Source organism: Hirundo rustica, chromosome 5, assembly GCF_015227805.2.
Source record: "Hirundo rustica isolate bHirRus1 chromosome 5, bHirRus1.pri.v3, whole genome shotgun sequence".
NCBI classification, from domain to species: Eukaryota; Metazoa; Chordata; class Aves; order Passeriformes; family Hirundinidae; genus Hirundo; species Hirundo rustica.
In genome coordinates this window covers 67807872-67830598 of record NC_053454.1, presented here as the reverse complement: position 1 = coordinate 67830598, position 22727 = coordinate 67807872, and the positions used below count along the sequence as shown (strand labels likewise).

The 22727-nt window shown below is 43.2% G+C and overlaps 1 protein-coding gene across 10 annotated transcripts in view; it reads right to left on the bottom strand.

Annotated features, from left to right (window-relative positions):
* The window catches only part of JADE1 (jade family PHD finger 1), a 111886-nt gene that overhangs the window by 10952 nt on the left and 78207 nt on the right, over window positions 1-22727 (bottom strand). For 8 of the 10 annotated variants that reach the window (XM_058420661.1, XM_040064628.2, XM_040064625.2 and 5 more), the window contains exons 3-5: window positions 10278-10360; window positions 6854-7011; window positions 3921-4108 (exon numbers count right to left, since the gene is read on the bottom strand). In XM_058420661.1, coding sequence (XP_058276644.1) covers window positions 3921-4108; window positions 6854-7011; window positions 10278-10360 — 429 coding nt within the window. Of the gene's footprint in view, window positions 1-3920; window positions 4109-6853; window positions 7012-10277; window positions 10361-18200; window positions 18289-18949; window positions 19049-22727 lie in introns of those variants that run through there. The other 2 variants (XM_040064632.2, XM_040064633.2) reach the window with 2 other exon arrangements.

Here is a 22727-nt window from a genome sequence, read left to right as displayed (position 1 = left end):
AGGCCTCCCCTTTTCAGGTAACTAGCCCAATTTATATCCTAAGCACGACCTTCTATCATGTGGAAGTCAGTTTGGGTCATCTGTCCTGGCTATGCTCCCTCCCAGTTTCTTTTGCTCACCTCTTCACTGATAAAGAGATTAAAAAAAAAGCCCTTGACTTAGGATAACCACAGATCCCAAATACCAGTGTGTTATCAACACTATTCTCATTACAAATCCAAAACACAGCACTTATAACAGCTACTGAGAAGAAATGAGCTCTATCCTTGCTAAAACCAGGACAGACAGCAAGGAGATGGCAACCTCAGGATGGGTGTTTTAACAAGAAAACTCTCCTTTCAGCTCTCCCTGTGAAAAACTGAGCCAAAAATTCCACAAAATGAGGAATAGAAAACCTCTTTATTTCCTCCAGATCAGAAGACAAGCACTCCACAAAAGTACTCCCAGCTTCTCTTACTGCCAGGTAAATCCTTATAGCAGAGATCAATGCATCCCATGCTACCCAAACAGAGCAGCTGAAAAGTAGCAAGAGCAAACATCCAAAATCCTACTGAGGAAAGGATTTTGCCCTGCAACCAGAACTGCTACACCAGCAAAGCAGATGATGGCAGGTTTTACACCAGCCTGCAGCTGAGTTCTATCTGCTGTTACTTTGTAAGTGACCCTTAGAGGTGTGACTTCCTGTGTGTTTGCAAGGGTTACAGAACGGGAAGCAGGGGCTGCAGCTCCTGTTCTGATATTTACAGTCAGTCACTATTCCACAGAACCACTATATGTTCTCAGTACCTGAAGCACTCCTGCAGGGATCAAAGAAAACACAGGGAATTCATGGCTGCAGGGACACCATAAGGAAGTGGTCCAGGTGTAGATCTGGAAGTTGCTCACTTTCCAAATGCCCATTTGCAGTGTCTGTAGTGTGCAGTGTCTCACCAAGCACCCATGCACATGTTTCAAGACCCCCAACATGCTGCCTGGTACTGACAGGAGCATTTCCTTCCCTCCACATACAATAAAACTGAGTGGGTAACATTTTAGAGCAAACAAACTACAAGAATCTACACCTATCATGGGTTAGTACAGTTTGGGGTTTTTTTTAGTTATAGAGGAATATAGAATGATTTTCCGGGTCAGGACCTGAGAATTGCTTTAGAAAGGACGGGACCCATCAGAGGGTTAGCTGGAATATTGGTATCTGTTTTGACCATTGAAAATTGTCAGCTACGACTTTGGGAAGTACCATAAAAAACCCCTTGATTTCCTGTAGGTAGACCTTTTCTTTTTTCTTTTGGCCAGAGAGAGACAAGTAACATTGAGTTGGGCCTGCTGCTCCCCCCCTTTTTGGGGGGAGCTGGCCTGAGGCCCGGCTGGGTTCTATCAGCTCCTGGGTGGGGAGCGGGGGGAAGGAGAGGTCGCTGCTTCACAACAGCTACTTTCTCCAAACTTCCCTGGAGCAGGGAGAGATCTCTGCCGGGCCCCTGGTAAGAGCTATGGGCACCACTTAGGCTGAGGCCGCCCCGATTTACACCGAGGGGTGGGCTGAGAAGGCATTTATGATCCTGCCTGGTTTTTGTGATTCCAGACTGCCCGGGTGCTCTGATCTCTGATGTTTCTGTGTGAGTTCTTCCTCCCTGACCAGTGCAGCCTTGAACATCTAATACCATGAGCTACCGCGGGAGAGAAGAGACTCTGGGCAGATTTAACTCTTTACTGCCAACATGAAGCTTCCAGAGCTTGGCCCTTCTCTGAGAGAGAAAACAAAAAGACAGAGTGAACATAAAGAAGAAACAGCATGAAGTCAGTAGAGTGAGAGTGAAAAGAGTGTTGGGACAAGGATTGAAGAGTTGGTTGTTCCATTCTTATTTGAGCCATGGAAATGAACCCTCTCTTTGAGTATTGCTTTAAATCATGGGAAATATAAGCATTTGAGGAGATAATTGTTTAGATTTGTGTGTAGATTTGAGCAAAGGTGTTTGTGATTAACTAAGTAATATTAATCCTGTAAGATGCTTGAACAGAGATAGAGATGAGAAGCCCTCTGCACCAGTGAAGAAGTGAGAAGATATCTCTGTACCTTGAGATGAAGAATCCTTTGCTTTTGGAGTTATTCATCTTTAAAAGTTGACACACCAGTATGCAAAAGTCTAAGACCCATGACCCATAAGCAGCTTAGGAACCTGCTCCTAGGAGGGTCACAAAGGCAGGTTTCTCTGGGCAGCTGTTTATGTGACAGTTAAAAAACCCACAAGAGAACTGTTCTAACTTATCAGTGGGATCCATGACTCTAAGAGAGACTCTTCTCCTAAAGAACTGATGAAAGACTATTGTCAGATGGTGAAACTGACTGAAAATTACAAGTTTTGTTTCTTTATGTTGTTTAGTAGGAAAGTTAACAGTTTGTAAAGAGAGGGAAGATTGGTTTTGGAGTTTCATTCTGTTTTGGTTTAGTTCTTTTTTTCCCAACTTTCTTTTTCCATTATTTTAGTGTGTGTTAATAAAACTACTTGTTCATTTTTGAAGCTAAGCCTGCTTTGTTTTCCTCCTAGTCTCTCCCCAAAGAAAAAGAGTGAGTACTAAGACCAGAATTTAGTGAATGTGAAACCACTACAACACCAAAACATAAGATCCAACAAATTCTAGCTGTTCACTGTGCCCTGTGCAGCATTTATTTTTAAAGGTTATGCTTGTGTAGCAGAACAGGGCCTCCTGCAGAGGTACAAATCTGCCCCTCTTGTGCTGCTCACACACCACTGTAGAATCCCTCATCTGGTTTTGGCAAAAGACAGACAGACGGGATAGAAGGACACTAAACAAACAATAAAAAGTGCATTTTTCCCTCAAGGAAAGCCAAGGGAACTTACTGCTGCTGTTCTCCTGAAGATAACCTAAACTCTGGAATAGTAAACTGAAATTCTCTAAGCCCAACACTAAACCTGAGCAGGGCTGATATGAGATTGAGAAAAGGGGCCTGGATAAGAGACCAGGCCAATACATCATCTGTTTCTTTCACGTGTTGGTTTGGAAAGCAGAAACAGAGTTATAAATGGCCATTTTGTGGTTCACCAGTTCTTCAGTCATGCCACCTATGTGCTACAGCCAGGTAAAACACATTTGACTGAACTGCAACCAAAAGCAGGGAACTGCCAAAACAAAAACCATGTCCAAACCTCTTCCATCTGGCACAGCATTTTCCCACAGCCAAACAACATGGTAGAAGCTCTGTGCTGACTTACATCCTACTCAGTTACACTGAAACCGTCTCCTGAAGCAGTCACCTTAGCAAGAAAACATTCCAGTTCACCCCTCTCCCCTGTCCTTTCCCACACACAACCCATTCTGCAGAAGAGCTCCCCTTGTGACAGCTCTTCCTCCTGCTTTGGAACTACAGCACAGAGTCACAGTCAAACTTGGGAGCTCCCACCAATAAATCAGTGCAGGAATTCCTTACTGTTCCATTCCTTGCACCACTCAGCTGGCACAGATTCTCTAAACCTGCCAAACAATTTATCTTGCCTTCTCTGCAGGGAGCACCACAAGCTAAAATGATGACACAGATGTGTGATTAAGAAAAAAATAAATAAATAGAACTACCTAAGTAGTCCCTCTGACGTTCCCCTTGAGAACCAAGATGGCAAACTTGGAACTTTGTGAGATGGAAATCAGCAGAAAAAAAACTAAACACATGGCCAGATTCTGACCAGGTCTAAGCAGATACAACACAAGAGTTACGAAGGCATCTATCTCAGGGCTTAACCACATCAGGTCTACCTTCCCATGGCTACCCCAACTCATACGATTACTATCTCCTCATACCTCTACTTATTTCTTCCCACAGCTGCCCTCCATGAAATTATTCTTAAGATTGCCAGCTTTAAAAAGAAAAAAAGGAAAGAAAAAAAGGCAACGAATCACTCATTGCTCACCCATTTCCTTGAACTCTTCATTGGCAAGTTGCAGCCACGCTACATCCACGTCATTGAGGTCATAACGGCACATGCTGTCTGCCAGGGTTCGAATGTCCACATAGCCCAGCTCCGGAGGCTCTGCGCCGGAGGAAACAATGTATTTCCTGGGACGCGTGAAGGTGACGGCTTTTGTCTCAGACACAACCCTGAAACACAGGGCAGGCAGGCGTGAGGAGTGCCAGACTGCTGAGAGGCTCGGCTCTAGAGAATTACAAACACTTTAAGTGACTAACAACCACCAGCAGCAGCCACCTAACCATCCCGGCAATCATCCAGCACCACTGAGATGGGAAAACAGTTCCATGCACTTCCATAACTGAATTGGTGGTATTGTAAGAACTTAACTGGAGCTGTCTAGAAATCCAATTAATTGCCAGAATTCTAAATAAAATTAAATATTAGAGGACAGAGCCGTGCTTACTCTTAACTGAAATGCACGCTTGCTTAAAGCCAAAGCAGGGACACTGTATTTACACAGAGGCTGCCATGTATACACACGTTATACTCTGGCTTAAGACTTTTTTTCAATCAACCTGTTTGACTAAAACACTGACCACAACATTTAAGGGAAAAAAGAAGTATTTCTGGCTGTCTCAGTAGAGTACATTGCCCTTTCTCTTAGTTAATAGCACACACTGGAATCGAGCTTGGATGAAACCTGCTCCACAACACAACCCTGGTACCTCCAGGAGCTACAGGCCACACTGCCAAATGCCTTCCTCCTGCACTACCACTGGAAATGATTTTTTGGAGTGCTAGTGCTACAAGAGAAGAGACTGCAACGCACTATGTTTCCACAATTCTCTGCTGGGAACAGCCTAAGCTCCACAAGGAGCAGGACAGCCTCCATACACCTCCATATACTGCCCCCATCTGAGGTCCAATATGTTAACTTCCTAGCAGAAACCTTGCTCTGCTGCTGCTGTATTTGCACAAACAGATCTCTGTAAATCTCCTACCTATTTAAGTATTGCACATCCCTAAAGCTTCCCCTCTTCTAGCTTATTTCAAACAATGAGAAACGGTGAGCAAGAGTCAAATGCTGAACTTGGAGCTTCTGAAGTGCTGTGAGAAATACAAATGTGAATGACCTTGCTAGCCTAACTGGACTGCCCAAACTGTTTCTGGTCCTATTGCACAGTGTTCAAATGTTACAGACTACTGCATCTTCACAGAGAACATACTTGAAACTGGGCACTGCTCTCCAAATGTTCTTTATCATAAATTCCTGCCAGAGTACCTCTCTGTGGAAACCATAACCTCTGCGCAGCACCCTGCCACAGTAGAGGCACAGAAGAGACAAGCACAGTGACTCTGACTGCAAAACAACTCCCTTTCCAGCCTTTCTGTGCTAGAAAGAAGTCCAAAAAAGGCAATCCATCCTACACAGTGAAAGCCATTCAGCTGAACTGTCCATCTGAGCACATGTTTACAGGGAATCCCCACACAGCCTTGCTCCTTTCTCCTGATCCTCTGCCCTCACCAGTCACTACCAGGCCACACCTTTTATGCACTGGTATGTTCCTTACTAGTACCAGCTCCCTGTACAGCTTTGGCTTGTATTCAACACCAGCTACGATCTGTCTATTGCTTATTCCATGTACAGAAAACCACCCCTTCCCTCTCAAAATCAGGCAGAGAGCAGTTCCTGCACTCCAGCAGCACCAGGGCAGGGCTCTCGGAGAGTGAGGGAACAAAGAGAACAATAACCAGGCATCATGGGCCCTCTGACCAGCAGGTGCTCAGCAGTACGAATACACAATATAGCTCAGCAGAAAATAAGGAGTGCTGCCTGCTATGCCAATACCTACAACTGTGATGCCTCCTTTCCCTGTCTTTTACCATCTTAAATTTGGAGGGACATCTCTATTGGCCTTTGGCAGAGAACAGCTGTCTTCTGAATGAGTACCTGGACGTGCAATAGCCACCAAAGCACCTCCCTGAGAGACACAGGGCTGTGATCCCCTGGGAGGTTTTTGCTCTGCTCAAGTGCACACTAACAAACTTTCCAGTGGCCCCTTTAATCCAAGGCTAAAGCTGACAGATACAAACCTAACAAGAAGCAGCCACTGTTCCATCATCACAATTTTTTTTGCTATGTATCAAGGACTGAGCTGCTGTGATCCCACCAGGGTCATTTGGTTATGCCTTATGGGTCAGCCTGGACTGACTCAAAAGAGATCTAGAATGATTAAATGGCAAAAATCCTTGCTCTTATTTTCTCCAATCCCTAGTAAGCATAAAATGGGTTGCAGCACACTCCTGCCCTTAGCACTGAAGTGTTTAATTTGAAACAGGAAATAGTATCTAAGTGTAACAAACATGGCAAGGAAAATAAGAGGGTTTTGGGTAAGAGCTAGAAAATCTCACATTATTTCGTTACATGAACATCTGGATGGTTCTTTAAACAGTTGAAATGTCATACAATCAATTTCTTAGGTTAATTAAAAAAATCACCAAAAAAAAGTATGAAAAAATAAACGCTGTGTTTTCTCTAGCCCTTAAGCCTGGTTTGTTCATCTGGTCCTTGCAAAGAACCTATGGCTTAGAAATAAGCAGAGGGAACATCAGACAAGGGTTCTTCCAGGAATGGCAAGTGAGCTCAAGTCTGGCTTAAAAATAGAAGCTATTTTTAAGGTTCTGTCATTACACTCCATGTTAGTTTATTGCAAAAAACAAGTTCTCTGACGTTTGTATTTCACATGGGCAGAACAGGCCTGACTCTTGACCACTCTGACCATTCCAAAAGGTGAGTCAGGCTGCTCTTCATCTCTGAGAATCAAGACCTTCCTAGCTGGGCACTGTGCAATAAAGCTTGGGAAGCCTGGGCAACGTAGACAGAAGCTGCTAGAACAAACGTGTATATTTGTTCCCATTCCTCCAAACTATACCTGGCTACTGGTTCTGGGATGGTCCCTGGGCTAACTGGCACCTGAACTCCCTTCTCCCACTCCTGCCTCCAGGGATCTGCCAGCACATAGTATTCATCAGGGTTCAGCTGGAAGGAGTCATGTAACTTCATGGCAGTGATCAGGTCCGTTCTGAACACCTGCAAAGAGAGTGACCAAGAGAGAAAAATAGAGACACTGATATTTGATATCGACACTCTACGATTCACAGCTTCAGGGTAACCATGGAGCACCGAGTGGAACAAGGTCACTGTGCCACCAGTGCACTAGCCCAGCCCACTGCAGAACAGGGCTTAGCTTCATGGCAGGGAAAGGGGTGGCTGAAGGCACAAATACTGACAGGATGACTCTCACCTAATGACACTACAGGTCCTGGCACTCCTCCTGCACCAGAGACTTGTTCTAAAAGGTATTACCCACTTTTACCTCCATATTGGCTGCAATAAAAGCTGAGTTGTGAAACAGCAGCACAAGGAAGATTCATTTGTGCTCCCAGGCTTTTTGGATTTTTTTTTTCAAGTTATTGGAGCTCTGAGTCATACCAAGACATTATAGAAATTCCCTGTGGTAGAAATCAAGGTGTGACTCCACCATGACCAGTCGCAAGAGGAAATTGTAAGGAGATTACTCTTTGTGCAAGTACTTATAAAAATAACACAAAAGATAAAAAAAAATAAGACCCAAACTGGAATTCTGGTGGCAGTTCCCCATTCAGCACAGGTATTTATTCCATCAGCTATAGACACCTCTGTCACAGCTGTAATTTTCCTTTACCTTTGAAAAGGCATCCAGCTCTAAAGCCAGCAGGATGTTTAGCAACCTGTGGGCTAGCAGCCATGAACAAGCAGCCAAGCTGTCTTCAAAAAGCCACAGAATGAAATAAAAAGGGATTCACTCCTGTGGCAGGCCTGCTGTGGCAGCTTCAGCCTGTGGGCCTTGCAGAAAGCCGAGTGCTGCTATCACAGGCATCCCAACTACAAGCCTGCACTTGCTGAAACGAGTTCCAGCCCTTCCCAACCTGTCTCATTCAAAGGAAATGGTTAAAAAGCAACCAGGTGACAGAAAATAAGCACCACCAGGACAAGAAGATGACAGGTGGAGCTCCCTGCAGACTTCTCAAGCCGTGGTGGTCAGAACCAACATCCACAGAGCCCCGCACTGCAGCTACAGCAGAAGACTCTGGATTTTCAGGGTGGTGCTCTTAGACTCCCTTATGAGGCTGCTAAGGGGGTAAAGTGACCTATCCTCCCAGCCCCAAACCAGTGGTCAGTGCTGCTACCTCAGCCTCAGCCCACTGCTGCATGTGGCTGAGGCACAACCAGATGTACACAGAGCAGCCACTTCCATCATCCACTACTCACACACCTGAAAAACCCCAGGATTTTTGGGAAGTACTTTAGTGTATCTGATGGCTGATCACACTTCTGAGAATATTTTCCAGTGTGCCTTGCCACACTGCACATCTCAAAATCTCTCCTCTCTCCCAACACACACATACTGTCCCACTTCTGTTTACATATGTTTCTGTTTCTACTCTGGTTTTGTCATTAAAATAGCATAAAGTCATGACATGCTTCTTAACGCTTGTCTTGACACGTTCAGAAAAACTGCCAACATTAAAAAGTAAAGAAAAAGATTGCTATATGAAGAACAGGGTGAATGCCAGCAATGAAATATAATGAAATGTTTAAAACAATTCAATTACAAGTCCTGTGTGGCTTCAATCAAGAAACGAAAAGTAAGCCACAAAGTAAATGGGCTCACAAAACAAACAACTGGCCAGAGGATTCTGCACTTCTAAGTCAAATCAAAAGTCAAATTAAAAGAAGACTAAAAATATAAAATGGGACACAGACCTTGCTCAATCTCAGAGCCAAAATAACTCAGGCTCCTGGACAAAATTGTCACAGAACTCCCTCAGAAGGCAAAGCTAATGCAGCACCTGACAGCCAAGAAACACCTTCTCAGGCCAATGGTCCCATGACACCATTCCTTCTGCTCTAGCTGCTGATGCAATCAGAGTGCCTGAAGGAAAGCAGAGCTTAAAGAACTGCTAGCTCTCAGAAGCCCTGGACACTACAAAGCTAAAGGGTGAAACCCTGGCCATGCTGAAGTCTGTGGAAATTCTGCCATTGACTTCAGTGAGCCCAGGATTTCACCCAGGTAGTTTCCGAGTGTCACTTTCCTGCCAGCGCACTTCTGCTGTGGCGAGCAGGGACAATGCAGGGGGGGAAAGGCTGTGGAGCAGAGCTAAAGGGAAGCACAAGAGAATTTCATACAGGACTGAGAAAACATGAGAGAACACCAAAAACCTGCAAAGACTGACAGCAACAGCGAGGTAAGGGAGAGAAAAAAACAGAAGCACACAAAAAAAAACAACAGCCGCAAGACTCCTAATTATCTCAGATTTTCTTGATAGCCTTTCACGAGGTAGTTCTCAAAAGCAGATATAAGGGGCTCCCCTTCTAAGGGATGCACAAAAGGTAACTAAGGAAAAGAAGCCTATCGCAAACAAGAATATATTCACCAGGGATCTTCACAGTCACCAAAAAAAGGTCTTTAATAGCCAACAATCAAAGGAGCTTGGGAACCACCAACACTAAGCATAGTTCACACTGAACAAAGAATGGGATTCTCCTTGGGAAAACTCTTCTCTGAGACTCAGGTACACTGCCATTAGGGAGATTAATAAAGCAGTTTTTCCTCAACACCACTCACTAATGTGTAAGGAATACACGTAGTGGGCAAGTACTATAAATGAAAAATTCCATCTCCCGGAGCTAATCCTTTCTTTGCAGCTTCTACAAAGTCTGCAGCGTACTATTTTGGCTGAAGACAGGAAGATTCAGCAAGATCATTTCCAAAGAAATGGATCACATTTTGTGTGTTACTAACAGCTGATCCAACCCAGAAAGTTCAAAGATTTTTATCTCCCTGATAGTATTTCTTCAAAGCACTAGACGAGACAGAACTGTCAGGAAGCAGATTTCTAGTTTGACAAGCACTTTAGCAAAGATCACACACACCAAGCCCCACTACAAACTATGAAATAAATGCACCTAATGTAAATTTCCACTGTTCACAAATCAAGCTGCAAAGAAATCCCGATGCCTAAAATAGCACAAGAAGACTCTGCAGCTATGCTGAATAGGTGTCAGACTACAACAAAATTCACAGATAGAAACTGGTGGTGGCAGTAGCTGTGCCAACAGCTGAACTCTCTAATCTTCTGGGGAGGGGGGAGAGGAGGTGTGTGCCAGCCAAAAAAAAAAAAAGAAACCAAACAAACAAAAAAAACCCAACAACAAAAAAAAAAACCCAACAAACATGTATGTATATATTGTGCGTACAGGTACTTAGATAGATGTAACAAAATGCAAGTCAAGTAGTCAAACTGGAGAAATACCTCAGAAGGTTTCCGGTCTTCATCTCTGGAACATGAAGTCCTACGACGTTGAGATCTGGAATGCTGGGACCAGGTAGACAGACCTAGGATACAGATATGATAATTTGCAGGCTTCTGTGACAAAACTCCAGGAAACTCTTTCAAATTCAACCAGAAAATAAAAGCCACTCAATCCTCAATTTCTGTGATCACTCACCTGGATCTGTTTTGTTTCTCAGTTCCTAACTGAGGGGTGCCTGTACTGGCTGCATACTTACCTCCCTTCCACCCAGCATTCAAAAAGAGCCACTTCAAAACATCCTTCCCCCGAGCATCAATAAATTACTTACTGCAGATTAATACCTGACCAGGAACTCTGCCAATAGCCTGGGATGTACTCTTTGAAGTTAATGTCCTAGATACCTACACTAGTTACCTGATTTCTGTCAGCATAAGCCTCTGCAAAATGAAGCACACACACACACAGAGCAGAGCCCACAGAACAAGCTGTTGTTTCTTCTCACAAACAAAATCTCCAAGTGTGGTTGTATGATTTTTGCCTGCATAATTATTCACTACATTCCAAACAAATTATACCTTTTTGCCTTGAAACCATTTGACAGAGACTCTGTCAGCTTTCAGAAATATTTTAACAGGAGGAAAGGAAAAAGAGAAAGAACCTGCATTCCTTTGACAAGATAGTGCTTTGACACCAAAATATATTATACCTGTGCAAATCAACTAATTTCAACGCAGTAAGATCTACACGTACAGCAAGTATTTTCCACTGCCAACTATACAGCAGTAATGAAAAACAAAAAAAAAAAGACAAATCTTTCTGGGTTGCAGAGATGAAGGACTTGTACTAGGTCTATCTGATAGGGAAGCTAAGACCTATGTCATTAACTCAGAATTTGCAAATGTGGACATTAACTGCAAACAAATTGAAGCAAACTGATGCAAAGGCCTTCCTACACTGCTCATTCCTTCACTGTCTGTGCACAAATGTGGTAGGAGTAAAAAGGGTAAAGCTACAGTCTGTAAGAGCAACACCGACTCACTCCAGCCCGCAGAAACCTCCCAAGGATCAGAAAGCCCTGCTCAAAAGCATAGGATGGGATAAGTTCTCTATTAAATATTTATTAAAAAAAAAAAAATATTTATAAGTGAAGCAACTGTCCAAGGCTTCCATTGGAAAGATATGACTGAATTCATTATGTTTTAGTTATCTCTTTGTCTTCTCTTTTCAGTTAGTGATACATTAAAGAATCTGCCCAAATAAAACCTCTCTGAAACACAGCAAAGAATAACAGATATGACACAGAATATGCATAATGGTGAAAATTAAAGCAATGTTCCCAGCAAATAGCTAAAAATCTTATCTCCTGAGTAACAATACAGAAAGGATCATTTTAAGCAAACGTTAGTGTTTTAATATAAAAGATGGTGAAGTTATCGGCACTCTTCCTTCTTTCTATGAAGGGAAAAAAGAGAAGGAAAAAAAAAGAAAAATAGTGACTGACTGCCATTTATTAACCTGTGAGAAAAGCCAGACTCCCAAGATCATTTAACTACCATTCCATTTAAATGTTCCCTTGAAAACTGAAAAAGAAACACAAGCAGGAGTATGAACTTCTTGTCAAGCTCCTATCAGACCATCCCCAAACTCTACATAAGGACAGAGGGAAAGAGAAAAATCCCTCACAAAAACTGTAAGATATACAGGTAAAACGCATGACAAAAAAAATCCGTATTTATTTCCTGTAATTCAGCAATGTAAATATTAACATTTTAACACTCAGACAGATGTGATTTCTTTAATCAACAGCCTCCCTAGAAGACACAGACCACATACATACCCCACACAGATTAGTATTCAGTTCTCATGGGTTCTGATATTTTCCACTGGCAAGACATTAATATCTGACCAACTAGCTGCCACTGAGGTGTTCAGCGAGTTAAACTGCTGCACCAGCAGGTCAGGACCTGGAAATTTCCAATTCATTTCTGGATCTGAGTGGTTTTGTACACTGTTGGACCTTGGGAGAGAGAGCCTGCACACAAGAGAAAGAATTAAGAACAAGCTGTATTGGCAAGGTGTGTTTGATTCAAGTTTCTGTGAGAGATGAGCTCGTGAGTCTGGAGGCTTTAGCACAGTTGATCCCAAGTAAGGCAAGCATCTGGCAAAATTAGTGTAGTGGTAGTGTGATGTACTTCTGGGTCTTTATCAGTGTCCTTTAATTCAGCTCAGATAACTTATCAAACATTGAATTACAAAAGAGTATGGGCAGCTTTTTCCAGGTCTCTCTCACGCCACAAAGAAGCTACAACAGTGAGGAGTAAGACAATCCCTTCCATATGTCACACCCATCTCCATTTCTTCACTGTGTCATCCTAAACATCAGAACAAGTGACTTAAATGCACACTTCTTTGTCCATGTACGCAAGGGTCTGGCCACTGGATTAATTAACTGTTCCATGTTTCACAAAAGGGTAACTCTTATCATCAAAACTACAGGAGCTTCACTTCTAACGATTTTTTAAGTGCTGTGTGAAAGCATACTATGTAAAATTTCCGTGCGTAAGAGACAAGTCAAACACAGCCAGCCTTCTTCAGGATCTATTACAATGAGTGTTTTTTCCTTGCCAACTCCCTTGCTACACTGAATAAGGAAAGAAAGTTTCTCAGGTAGTTCTGTAATAGCTGCTTCCTAGCACACAAAATCGGAGAAGGCACGGTGGAAACACTGCTACTGAAGAGGCTGAAGAGGATTTTTCTGAGTAGTGTAAACTACATAATACCAGGAGAAAATGGTGGAAGAATTCCTCATGGGACTGAGGTTTTACTACACACTACAGCTAACAGATGACCTTTGGCAAGGGCTTCACATCAATAGGTAAAACATTTACTCACTGAATAAACAAAGCCAGACTATAAGCCTTGAATTCATAGATTCAAACTAGCACCACTGCTTAGATGAGTAAGAAATTGAAGAAGCTAGCCAAATTACAGCAAAATATCCAGCCCATAGCAGTATTGAATCTAACTACTTTTGAAATCCCAAACAAGAGTTTCAACTCTGCTTCCATAAAGCTAATGGCAAAATGTCACTGTCTTCACCAGTGCCAAGCCCAAGTCACTGCATTTCCCAAACTACACTCATTAATAACCCATCCACCCACTCTGCCTACACCAACAAAAGTTAAGTGGAGGAAAATGAAGGATGTTATTTGTCTATTAAGCATCTTTTCCATATTTTCATACCTAATCCAGAGAAGGAACCTCAATGAAAGCAGAAATTCACAGCCCATTACACCTACTTCAGTGGTTAATGATCTGATTTGTACTTCCCAGTGTGCATGAGCAAAGAACCATCCCTGGCTTATATAGAAGGCAGACTCTCCTTTGGTCAAAACAAAACACAGGAATCAAAACATCTCTCCTGTACTATAACAAACACATGAACCTAGTTCACTTATTTCAGAAAGATTCCAGGCACTTCACCAAAATCATTCTCTTTCATTAAGTATCCAAAATCACTTGAGGTGTTCATCAAATTTTCTGAGTACTAGCCCTAGTCCCAAACTGGATTAGGATCACCAAGACTTGAAAAACAACTAAAGATCAAGAGAAGAGTTAAACTCAGTTATGGTAAAATAAAACTAAAATTAAAAAAAACAAACAAACAAACAAAAAAAAAACCCATAAGGCAAGTCTGAATCACTGGGATTTGGAAGATATAAAAGCTCTGTAAGATACCATTATATACCTCATGGGAAGAATGAGTTTCACAGCAGATGGAAAAACAGTGAGATGTTAAGAGAGCCCATGATGCTACCATAAGCCATGTGAGAAACAGTAAATATGAAAAATACAACCCCAAGGCATGAAGCCAAACAAATACATCCAAAACACAATTCTATCATGTTTAGACATCAGAGATAAAAGTTATCTTATGAAATGTCACATGATCACGGCAAGTCTAGGATGAACACAGTAGCCTACTGAGTAGCTACTGAGTAGCCTCCTCTGGGAGGTAGACCAAGATCACTTGACCAAGATGTTTGCGCGTTCTGAAAGGATTTCATCACTGAGAACAACGGGAGAGGGATCATACTCCTATTACATGTTCTTAGTTTTCCTTTTACATTTATCCACTTAAGGACAAAAAGCAAAAAGAAACCCAAACCACAAAAAAAAGGTGTAATCCTCAGCAAGGGAGGCAGAGCTCTAACACACCACCAGTGCTGCAAAGGACTTCTCAGACTCAAACAGGGTTTTTTTTTTCTGTTCCCCAAGGCTGCTATGAACAGTCCATGCTGTAAATAGAGTGTTCTTATAATACCGCCACAGGGTGTATGTAACACACACACCTCCTGAAAATAAAAGAAAGCAATCAAGGAGTGTGCATTCTCTTTCCCCACTTGTGAAGAACACACTCTTCCCAAAAGGAACAACTTAATCAATTTTAACTGCATCATTTTATTAAATGATGTGTCAAGGATACATTTTCATTCCAAAAAAACCCCATCCAATCAAAACAGAAAATTACTTGGAATCAATAAAACAATTCAAACCCTCAGGGAATTCTACCCCACAACTAATACACTGCTCAGCATGAACGGAGAAACCTCAGCTATTAGATATCATGCACAAGGCTGTTGTAAAGCCACCTGTAAGGCACCCAGCTGTGTCCCTGCAGAACTACCTGCTGCTACAGCCTCTGAACACTTCAAAGCCTCAGATCACTGCAAGCACTGCTCCCACCGTAAATACACTCCTGCTATCCCGCTACAGCAGGCAGCACAACAGAGCAAAGCGGCCGTGACACAGATCCATGTCTGGCTGTCACTTCTGCTTAACACCAGCCTCTCCAGATGCCTATGCTGCTCTGCACCTCACTCTGAGACCAACTAGGTGCCGCTGCCAACCCTGTCAGAAAGATCTGCAGCCTGAATAGAAAACAGAGGTGCTCACTCTCCCCATTTAGTGCCTGCCCCACAGCTCCTGACAGCAGGGGCTCCATGCCACTTAGAAATACCTCCATGCTTGGACTCAAATTCCAGCACAAAGCAAACTATTCCGTGGGCAGTTCCCATTATGTCTGGTACAGAAAAGAGCTGGCTAGGCAGAAGTCTTCAGGCCTCATCACAGAGAAAGCAGCATGCAAGCAAACACAACCTAAGACCATTTCACATAGCCAAATTTCCTTTCTCACTCTTCTGTTGCTGGAGGGTTTGCCCATCTATCTTCCTTATCTTTATAGCACATTATTATGCAATAATCTCATTCAAGATCAAAACAGAATAAGAAATAGCCTTTTATCTCTTGTCAACAGCAATGCTGCTTGAAATTTACTATCAGTTGACAACTCCCCAGTTGCAGCTGCTGAACAATGCATCGATCCATATGATCTCTGCAGTGCTTCACAACACCACAACACAATTGCTCAGTCTCTGACACACATAAAGAACCATCCCTGCAGCTCCCCGCCACAGCATTTTAACACAAGTTAACAGCTGTCGTCCCTTTTTTCACACAGTAGTACATATTTGAGTTTTATCAACTCACAGAACACACACATAACCATGCACAGGCACATGTCACTCTTATAACAGTCAGGAATTCCTAGATCTCATCTTGTTCTCCAGCACAAGACCCAAGTGCCGCTCGAGCTCCCCAGACCAATTCCCATGGTAGCCATGTTCTACCACAGCAGTAGACAGCTTTAACTCAAGTTTACTACAGATTATCAAAGTCAATTTGAGCACCTCTCATTCACAGGCTGATAACATGATGTTGTCAAGGCCTTGAAAGTCCAGTGGACTTGCGGGTACTCAATCTAGCAGTCTTGTAAAGAAAAATTAATGTGCCTCTCCAAAAATGAATCATGCTATCACAGAATGTGCTGAGTTGGAAGGAACCCATCAGGACCATGGAGTCCAACTCCTGGCCCTGCAGAGGACCAGCCCTGGGAGTCACACTCTGTGCATGAGTGCATTGTTCGAATGTTTTGGGAACTCCTGTCAGATTGGTGCTGTGACCACTTCTCTGGGGAGCCTGTTACAGTGCCCAACCACCCTCTGGGGGAAGAACCTTTTCCTGAAATCCATCCTCACCCTCCCTGGTTCACTTCATGCCATTTCCTTGAGTCCTGTTACTGGTCATGAAGGTGAGGAGATCTGTACCTGCCCCTCCACTTCTCACAAGGATGTTGAAAACCACAACATCTCCCCTCAGTCTCCTCCAGGTTGACCTCAGACCACTTCTCATATGGCCTCCCCTCAAGACCCTTCACCACCCCTGTGGCCCTTCTTTGGACGGCTTCTAATGGCTTAATGTCTTTTTTACATTGTGACACCCAAAGTGCCCCCAGCACTGGAGGTGAGGCCGCCCCAGAACAGAGCAGAGAGGACAATCCCCTCCCTTGCCCTGCTGGCCATGCTGTGCCTGATGCCCCCCCCGGACAGGGCCGTCCCTCCTGGCTGCCAGGGCACTGCTGGCTCACATTCAACCTTCCATGGACCAGGACCCCCACGGCCCTTTGCACAGCGCTGCTCTCCAGCCTCTCATTCCTCACTCTGCCTGTGCAGCCAGGATTGCCCCATCCCAGGTGCAGTTGTCCTTAGTGACCTTCATATGGCTGGTGACTGCTCATCTCTTATTTGCTTAGGTCTCTGCAGGGCCTCTTTGCCCTCAAGGGAGTTGACACCGCCTCCCAATTAAGTGCCCTCGGCAAGTTTCCTTAGTATCCCTTGCAGTTCTGTGTCCAGGCCATTTAGGAAGACATTGAAGAGCATAGGGAGAGAATGGAGCCCTGCAGAACCTGGACACCAGCTGATGTTACCCCATTCCCTATATAACCCTTTGTGCCCGACCCATGAGGCAGTTGCTCCCCCATCACATAACACGATGTTCAGCTGCGTGCTGGACATCTTGTCCAGAAAGATCTTATGAGATACAGTATCCAAAGCTTTGCTCAAGTCCAAAAAGATGGCAACTACTGGCTTTCCTAGATCAGCTAGGTAGGTCACCCTGTTGCAGAAGGATTCAACAAGCAGGACTTTCCCCTCACGAAGCTGTGCTGGCTGTGACCAATGCTGGTTGCATTATCCTACAGCTGTTTTTCAATACCTACCCAAATGATCTTTTCCATGATTTTACCAGGCACTGGTGACTCTGACAGACCTGTAGTTTCTGGGTCCTCCTCCTTGAAAATTGTGACAATGTTTGCCAGCTTCCAGTCAGCTGGAATGTCTCAGGATTCCTGAAACTGTTCAAAAATCATCAAGAGATGTTCTGCAATGACATCAGCCAGTTCTTTGAGGATTCTGTGATGAATCCCATCAGGCCTTACAGATTTGTAGAGATCCAGCTGCAGCAACAGATCCTGCACAAGTTCAGGCTTAAACTGTGAGTTGATTCTCACCGTCATGATCCTCCAGCTCAGGGCACTGAGACTCCCTTGGTCCATCAGTGCTGAAGACAGGGGCAATGAATGCATTAAACACCTCTGCCTTGTCCATGTCCCTGTTTGTGAAGTGACCATCCTCATCCTGTAACAGGCTGATACTATTTCAATACTTCCTTTTGCCATTAATGTATTTAATAAAACTCTTTTTATTGTCCCCCACATTTCTGGCTACCTTCAACTCCCAGTGAGCTTTGGCCACATGAATGTCTCCCTACAGCAACAAGCAGCGTCTCTGTGTTCTTCCCATGTCACCTGACCTTGCTTGTATTGGGAATGTGCCTCCCTTTTTCGCCTTACATCCAAGAGGACATCCCTGCTCAGCCCAGCCAGCCTTCTGGCTTGCCTGCTTGACTTGCAATGTTTAGGAATTGCCTGCTCCTGTGCCCTTAGGAGGTGGTGCTTAAAAACTGACAAAGCACTGATGGACTCCAGCACCTGCAAAAACATTTTCTATGCAGACTTTACTTACTAGTTCCCTGAGCAGCTTTGCAGTCTGCTCTCCTCATGTCCAGAGCTGTGGTTTTCCTGGCACTTTTCCTCCTGTCAAATCTTTTTTCCTGTCAAATGAGAGTCACCATTATGGGAACTGCCTTCCTCAGATTCAATACCATATCAAAATAAACCTTTCAAATCACTCTTCTAGATTGCTTCCAGCAACTTCACCACGAGCCACACTGCTCCACTCTGAGATCAACCTTCAGGTAAGATGCTCATTCTTACCATCTGTCATCACTCACCAACCCTTTTCCAAAGGCATGTAAGTGACCACTACACTGCTTTGCCCAAATTCTAAGCACTGTAACTATGTTACATTGTGTTGTTTTGTCACCATCCCTTCCTCCCAGCCAGTTCAAATGAAAAACTAAAAAATGCTTCTCACCTCCTTTTCACAAAGCTCTGTACGTGCAATCACCGCATTTCAGGCCAGCAGCAGCTGCAATTCTACAGTAAATGACACACACCCCCAAGGTTATATACTCAGTAACCTTTGTGAAGGCACCTTGGGATCCATCTCAAACACTACAGGAATCCACTGGGATTCAAAGCCCTTTCTAAATCTAAGATCCCCGTCATTCAGTCAGCGCAATGGATATTGGTGAAATTCATTTAACTTTAAAATAACATTTGTTTAGCAACGATAGAATAAGGGTCTGCCTAAATTACAGAACTCTATTCCATAATCCATAGGTATTAAATCTTTCATTTCTCAGAACTCACCTGAAACTCTGTAAATCTTGGAAATATTTTTCATCTGCAAGTGTCTTCAGCTCCACTCTTGGACACTCTCCATGTAGGAGTATGATAAATTGACAACCCCTCCAAGAATAAATGAAAAAGCATCATGTGAGCAAGTAAAGTCTGAATAAAATCATGCTTTGAATCCCTTGTGCACGGAAAACAGCACACAAACTCCCTTTGACACCAAGGAGTGCCTGGATTTCACACAATTTCCCTTATACAAATGTCCATGAGTTTCAGATCTTTCTCCAAAACAAGCTGTTGGGGATTAGGTTCAGTTTTGTTTTTTTTCTTTCCCTATAGAATTTCCCAACCCCCCCATAAATTGCTAAGAGACTAAATACTGATGCTGAAAGGGTACTTGACCCACACAAGTGTCAGGGTGGGGGAAGATCACTCAAGTTTGGGGGAGGGAAAGGCTCAGGGGCTCCGGGAGCTGAGGGTGCTTTCTTCCTGCACTCATCATCGGAGAGGATGGTCAGGCGACTGCTGGCTGCGTGAGTCCACTGTTGACACAGGGTCCGGCCCTGGGAATTCTATCATCTGCTGGAGCGCCCAGGAATTCGGAGCTCCTTGCCTGCCCTGCTGGAGCTGTGTCAGCCCCTGTCCAGCCATTGCAGCTTCTTCAGCACTGCTCACTTTGCCGGGACACCCCCCTGCTTGCCGGGACAACCCACCATTTCCAGTCATCAGCCTCGCAGTTTCCACCGTTTCAGCTTGGTGCTCTTGGGGTCCCAAGAGATCAGACTGCCCGGGGCTTGAGAGACAAAGCCCATCGAGGTTCTTGGTTCTGTTTTTTATTATTATTGTTATTGCTGTAGTTGTTGTTGTTTGTTTGTCCTGTTATATTTACTAGTAAAGAACTGTTATTCCTTTTCCCATAGCTCTGACTGAAAAGCCTCTTTAATCTTCTAAATTATAATAACTTGGAGGGAAGGGATTGGAGTTCCCCATTCCTAGAGAAGCCCCGCCTCTCCCTAGCAGATACCTGTCTTCCAAACCAAGACACAAGCCGTCCACATGTCAAACTAATTTATGCACAAATGAATGCCTTGAGGCTATAAATGGGAACTCCACCACTGCACAACTTGATCTCACCAGGAAACAGCATATGGAATATTCGGTACAGACCACCTTTGAGGATTTACCAACCAATGAAGCTAAAAAGCCAGGGGTGTCAAACAGTGAGCAGGAAAGCTAAAACAGCTTCGGTATCTAACATTTAATTAGAGCGAGACTCATAACCATAAAAAGAAGGTTTAGCAACAGAGGAGCAAGCTAAAATGCAGTGTAACAAAATTTGCTCAAAAACTATCAAAGCCCTAGCCAGCCACCAGAAAACAGAAGTGTAATGGATTTGAGGTAAACTACTGATTTCCTTTCCATAGGCTTTGAAGAACGCAGCATATACATCACAGGGCTTTTATGATGGGCCTGGCTAATATGAATGCCCATTACAGTTGCTGTACAATGCTATGTGGAAGGCCACAGAAACAAACAAGCTCTGCCAGGTGACCAAAGAAGAAAAGCTTTCAGGAGCAAACACTCTTAAGCACTTCCTCAAGCCTCTCTCAACACCATTCCTCTGCATCTAGACAAGAGTTCAAAATACAGGCCAATGCCTGCAGTCATTTTTCATTCAATTATATTTCATGGATTAGAGGTTCAAAAGTGACCTCTAATTTCAGGAAATGGAACCCTTGAGAACATGCTCAGCTATCCAGGGACTAACTGCAGAACTGCCTGGCAAAACTGGCACTGACACCTCTTGCCCAGTGCTTCAAATATGCTATTTTGGCTTTGTGTTGAAATGAGGATTTAGAATTTTAATTCTAAGGGGACACAGCTTAACAATTTCTAGTAGTTAGGTTGAAGTACATGCAGTAAATACTTTTGGGAGCTTAGCTTTAGGAAAAGAATCAAGTCTGAGGGCAAAGAAGAAGTAATGAGAAAAGCAAGGGTGCCGACTTTAAGCTGCAAGGCTTTAAAATACTTCAAAAAACACATAACCACCCATGCTAAAATATCTTACATGAGTCAGTAAATACATGTATATACTCTAGGACTGCAGCCAGGTTGTCAAGCTTTCTTCTCTGCTGTATTTTGCCCCTAAATGAAAGGCATTCTCCCTTCTTTCATCTCACAAAGCAAGAGCACCTTTTTCTCCCTGTGAAGAACTATTCTGTCTCCAGAATAATGTATTTTTAGCACTTGGGTATGAGCTTTGTTTCCTTGTGACTACCAAGGAAACTGATTCAGTTCAGTGATCCAAACAAAAACAACGTTTTGTTTTGTTTTTTAATGAATTACATTATTAGTGGCATCATTAGAAATATTCAGGTTCCGGAGCTCAAGGGAATAAAATGTAGATTTTTTTACAAATATTTTCTGGGTTGCACAAGCCTAAATGCTAGAGCCTAGCCCCAAAAAACAGGATCATTCAGGTTACCGCAAATGCATTTACTCAGTGACCCTCATGATGAACCCGAGATGCCCGATCGCAGTCTAGCAAAGCATGGTATGCAAACTCAGCTGCAGAACTGCAGCAGCTGGAGGCGCAATCCTCATCTTGTAGGATGAGGGAGAGCAAGGCTGAGCCCTAAGCTCAAAGACCACAGAGTTCATAATGATGCAACAAGTCTACTGGAGGGTCAAGAAGCACCACTGACTGAAAGGGAAGCAGGTGTTTGCCAATAGGATTCCAACTAAGTGTTGATTAAAATTTCAACTTTTCAATTAGAAGACGTCTGTTTGAAACGCCCAGAATAGTCAATGTAATGTTGTCAGCCTCTGGAAACTCTGAGAAGGAAAAACAGCTAGTGAAAAACTTGAAGCCTTCGATACAGTCCACAAAAATTCAATAGAAATTTTGGGGGGGTTTTTTTGGGAGGGGGGTGGGGAGGGGGGGTGAAACTTGGCTTACCCTTCTAAGGCTACTGCAAGTACAGTGGATCAGAGATACTACTGGCAAAGTAAGAATACAGAAACAAACATAGTGAAGAGTAATCAGTAATTCTACTAAAGGCAAGAGATCCATGTGAAGGTGAAACCTGTAAGGGGACACCCTTGACATTCAAAAATAGTTGCAAGGAACCACTGGTATCTCCTGTAAACAGGAAAAAGTGGAAGGACCTAAGCTAGGTCAGTCATTCTTTTTAGGGAAGTCTGAATGACAAAAGCCTTGGAAGTGCTGACCCCACATTAAACATTATCTGGGCTTCTGATTAATAACTCTTGATTCTTCTGAACATGTATATATTAATAGAATGGATATGCAGGAACCATATCTAAATTCACCCAATAACAAGAGGCAAAAAAACCCAAAACCCACATAACGAAGAAAAAATGCAAAAGAAGTCGTATATATTTCAAATAATACTTGATAACACTTTTAAAATTTCACTACCTTTGCCATGCAGTTTATTCAGCAAAGTTATTTGCAATAACCAGGCTTTAAAATAGACAGATCATAAAAGGGCAAGAGGCTTCCTTTTCCAAACTCATCTTCTTATATCAGGATCTATGGAACAGATTTTGTGGAAAATATAATTCACTAAGTTGATAACTATTCAAGTCACACATTAAATGACATTGCAAACAAGTGCTGTAATCAGCAACAAGTCGGTCATTTGTATCTATTTCAGAACTTCAAGTCCAAGATTAACTGCTTTGTATTTTATTTGGTAAAAGCCGTTACACAAAGCACTTGAAGAGATCAAAGTCTTAAAAAAAACAGTTAAGCGAATGAAAAGAAATA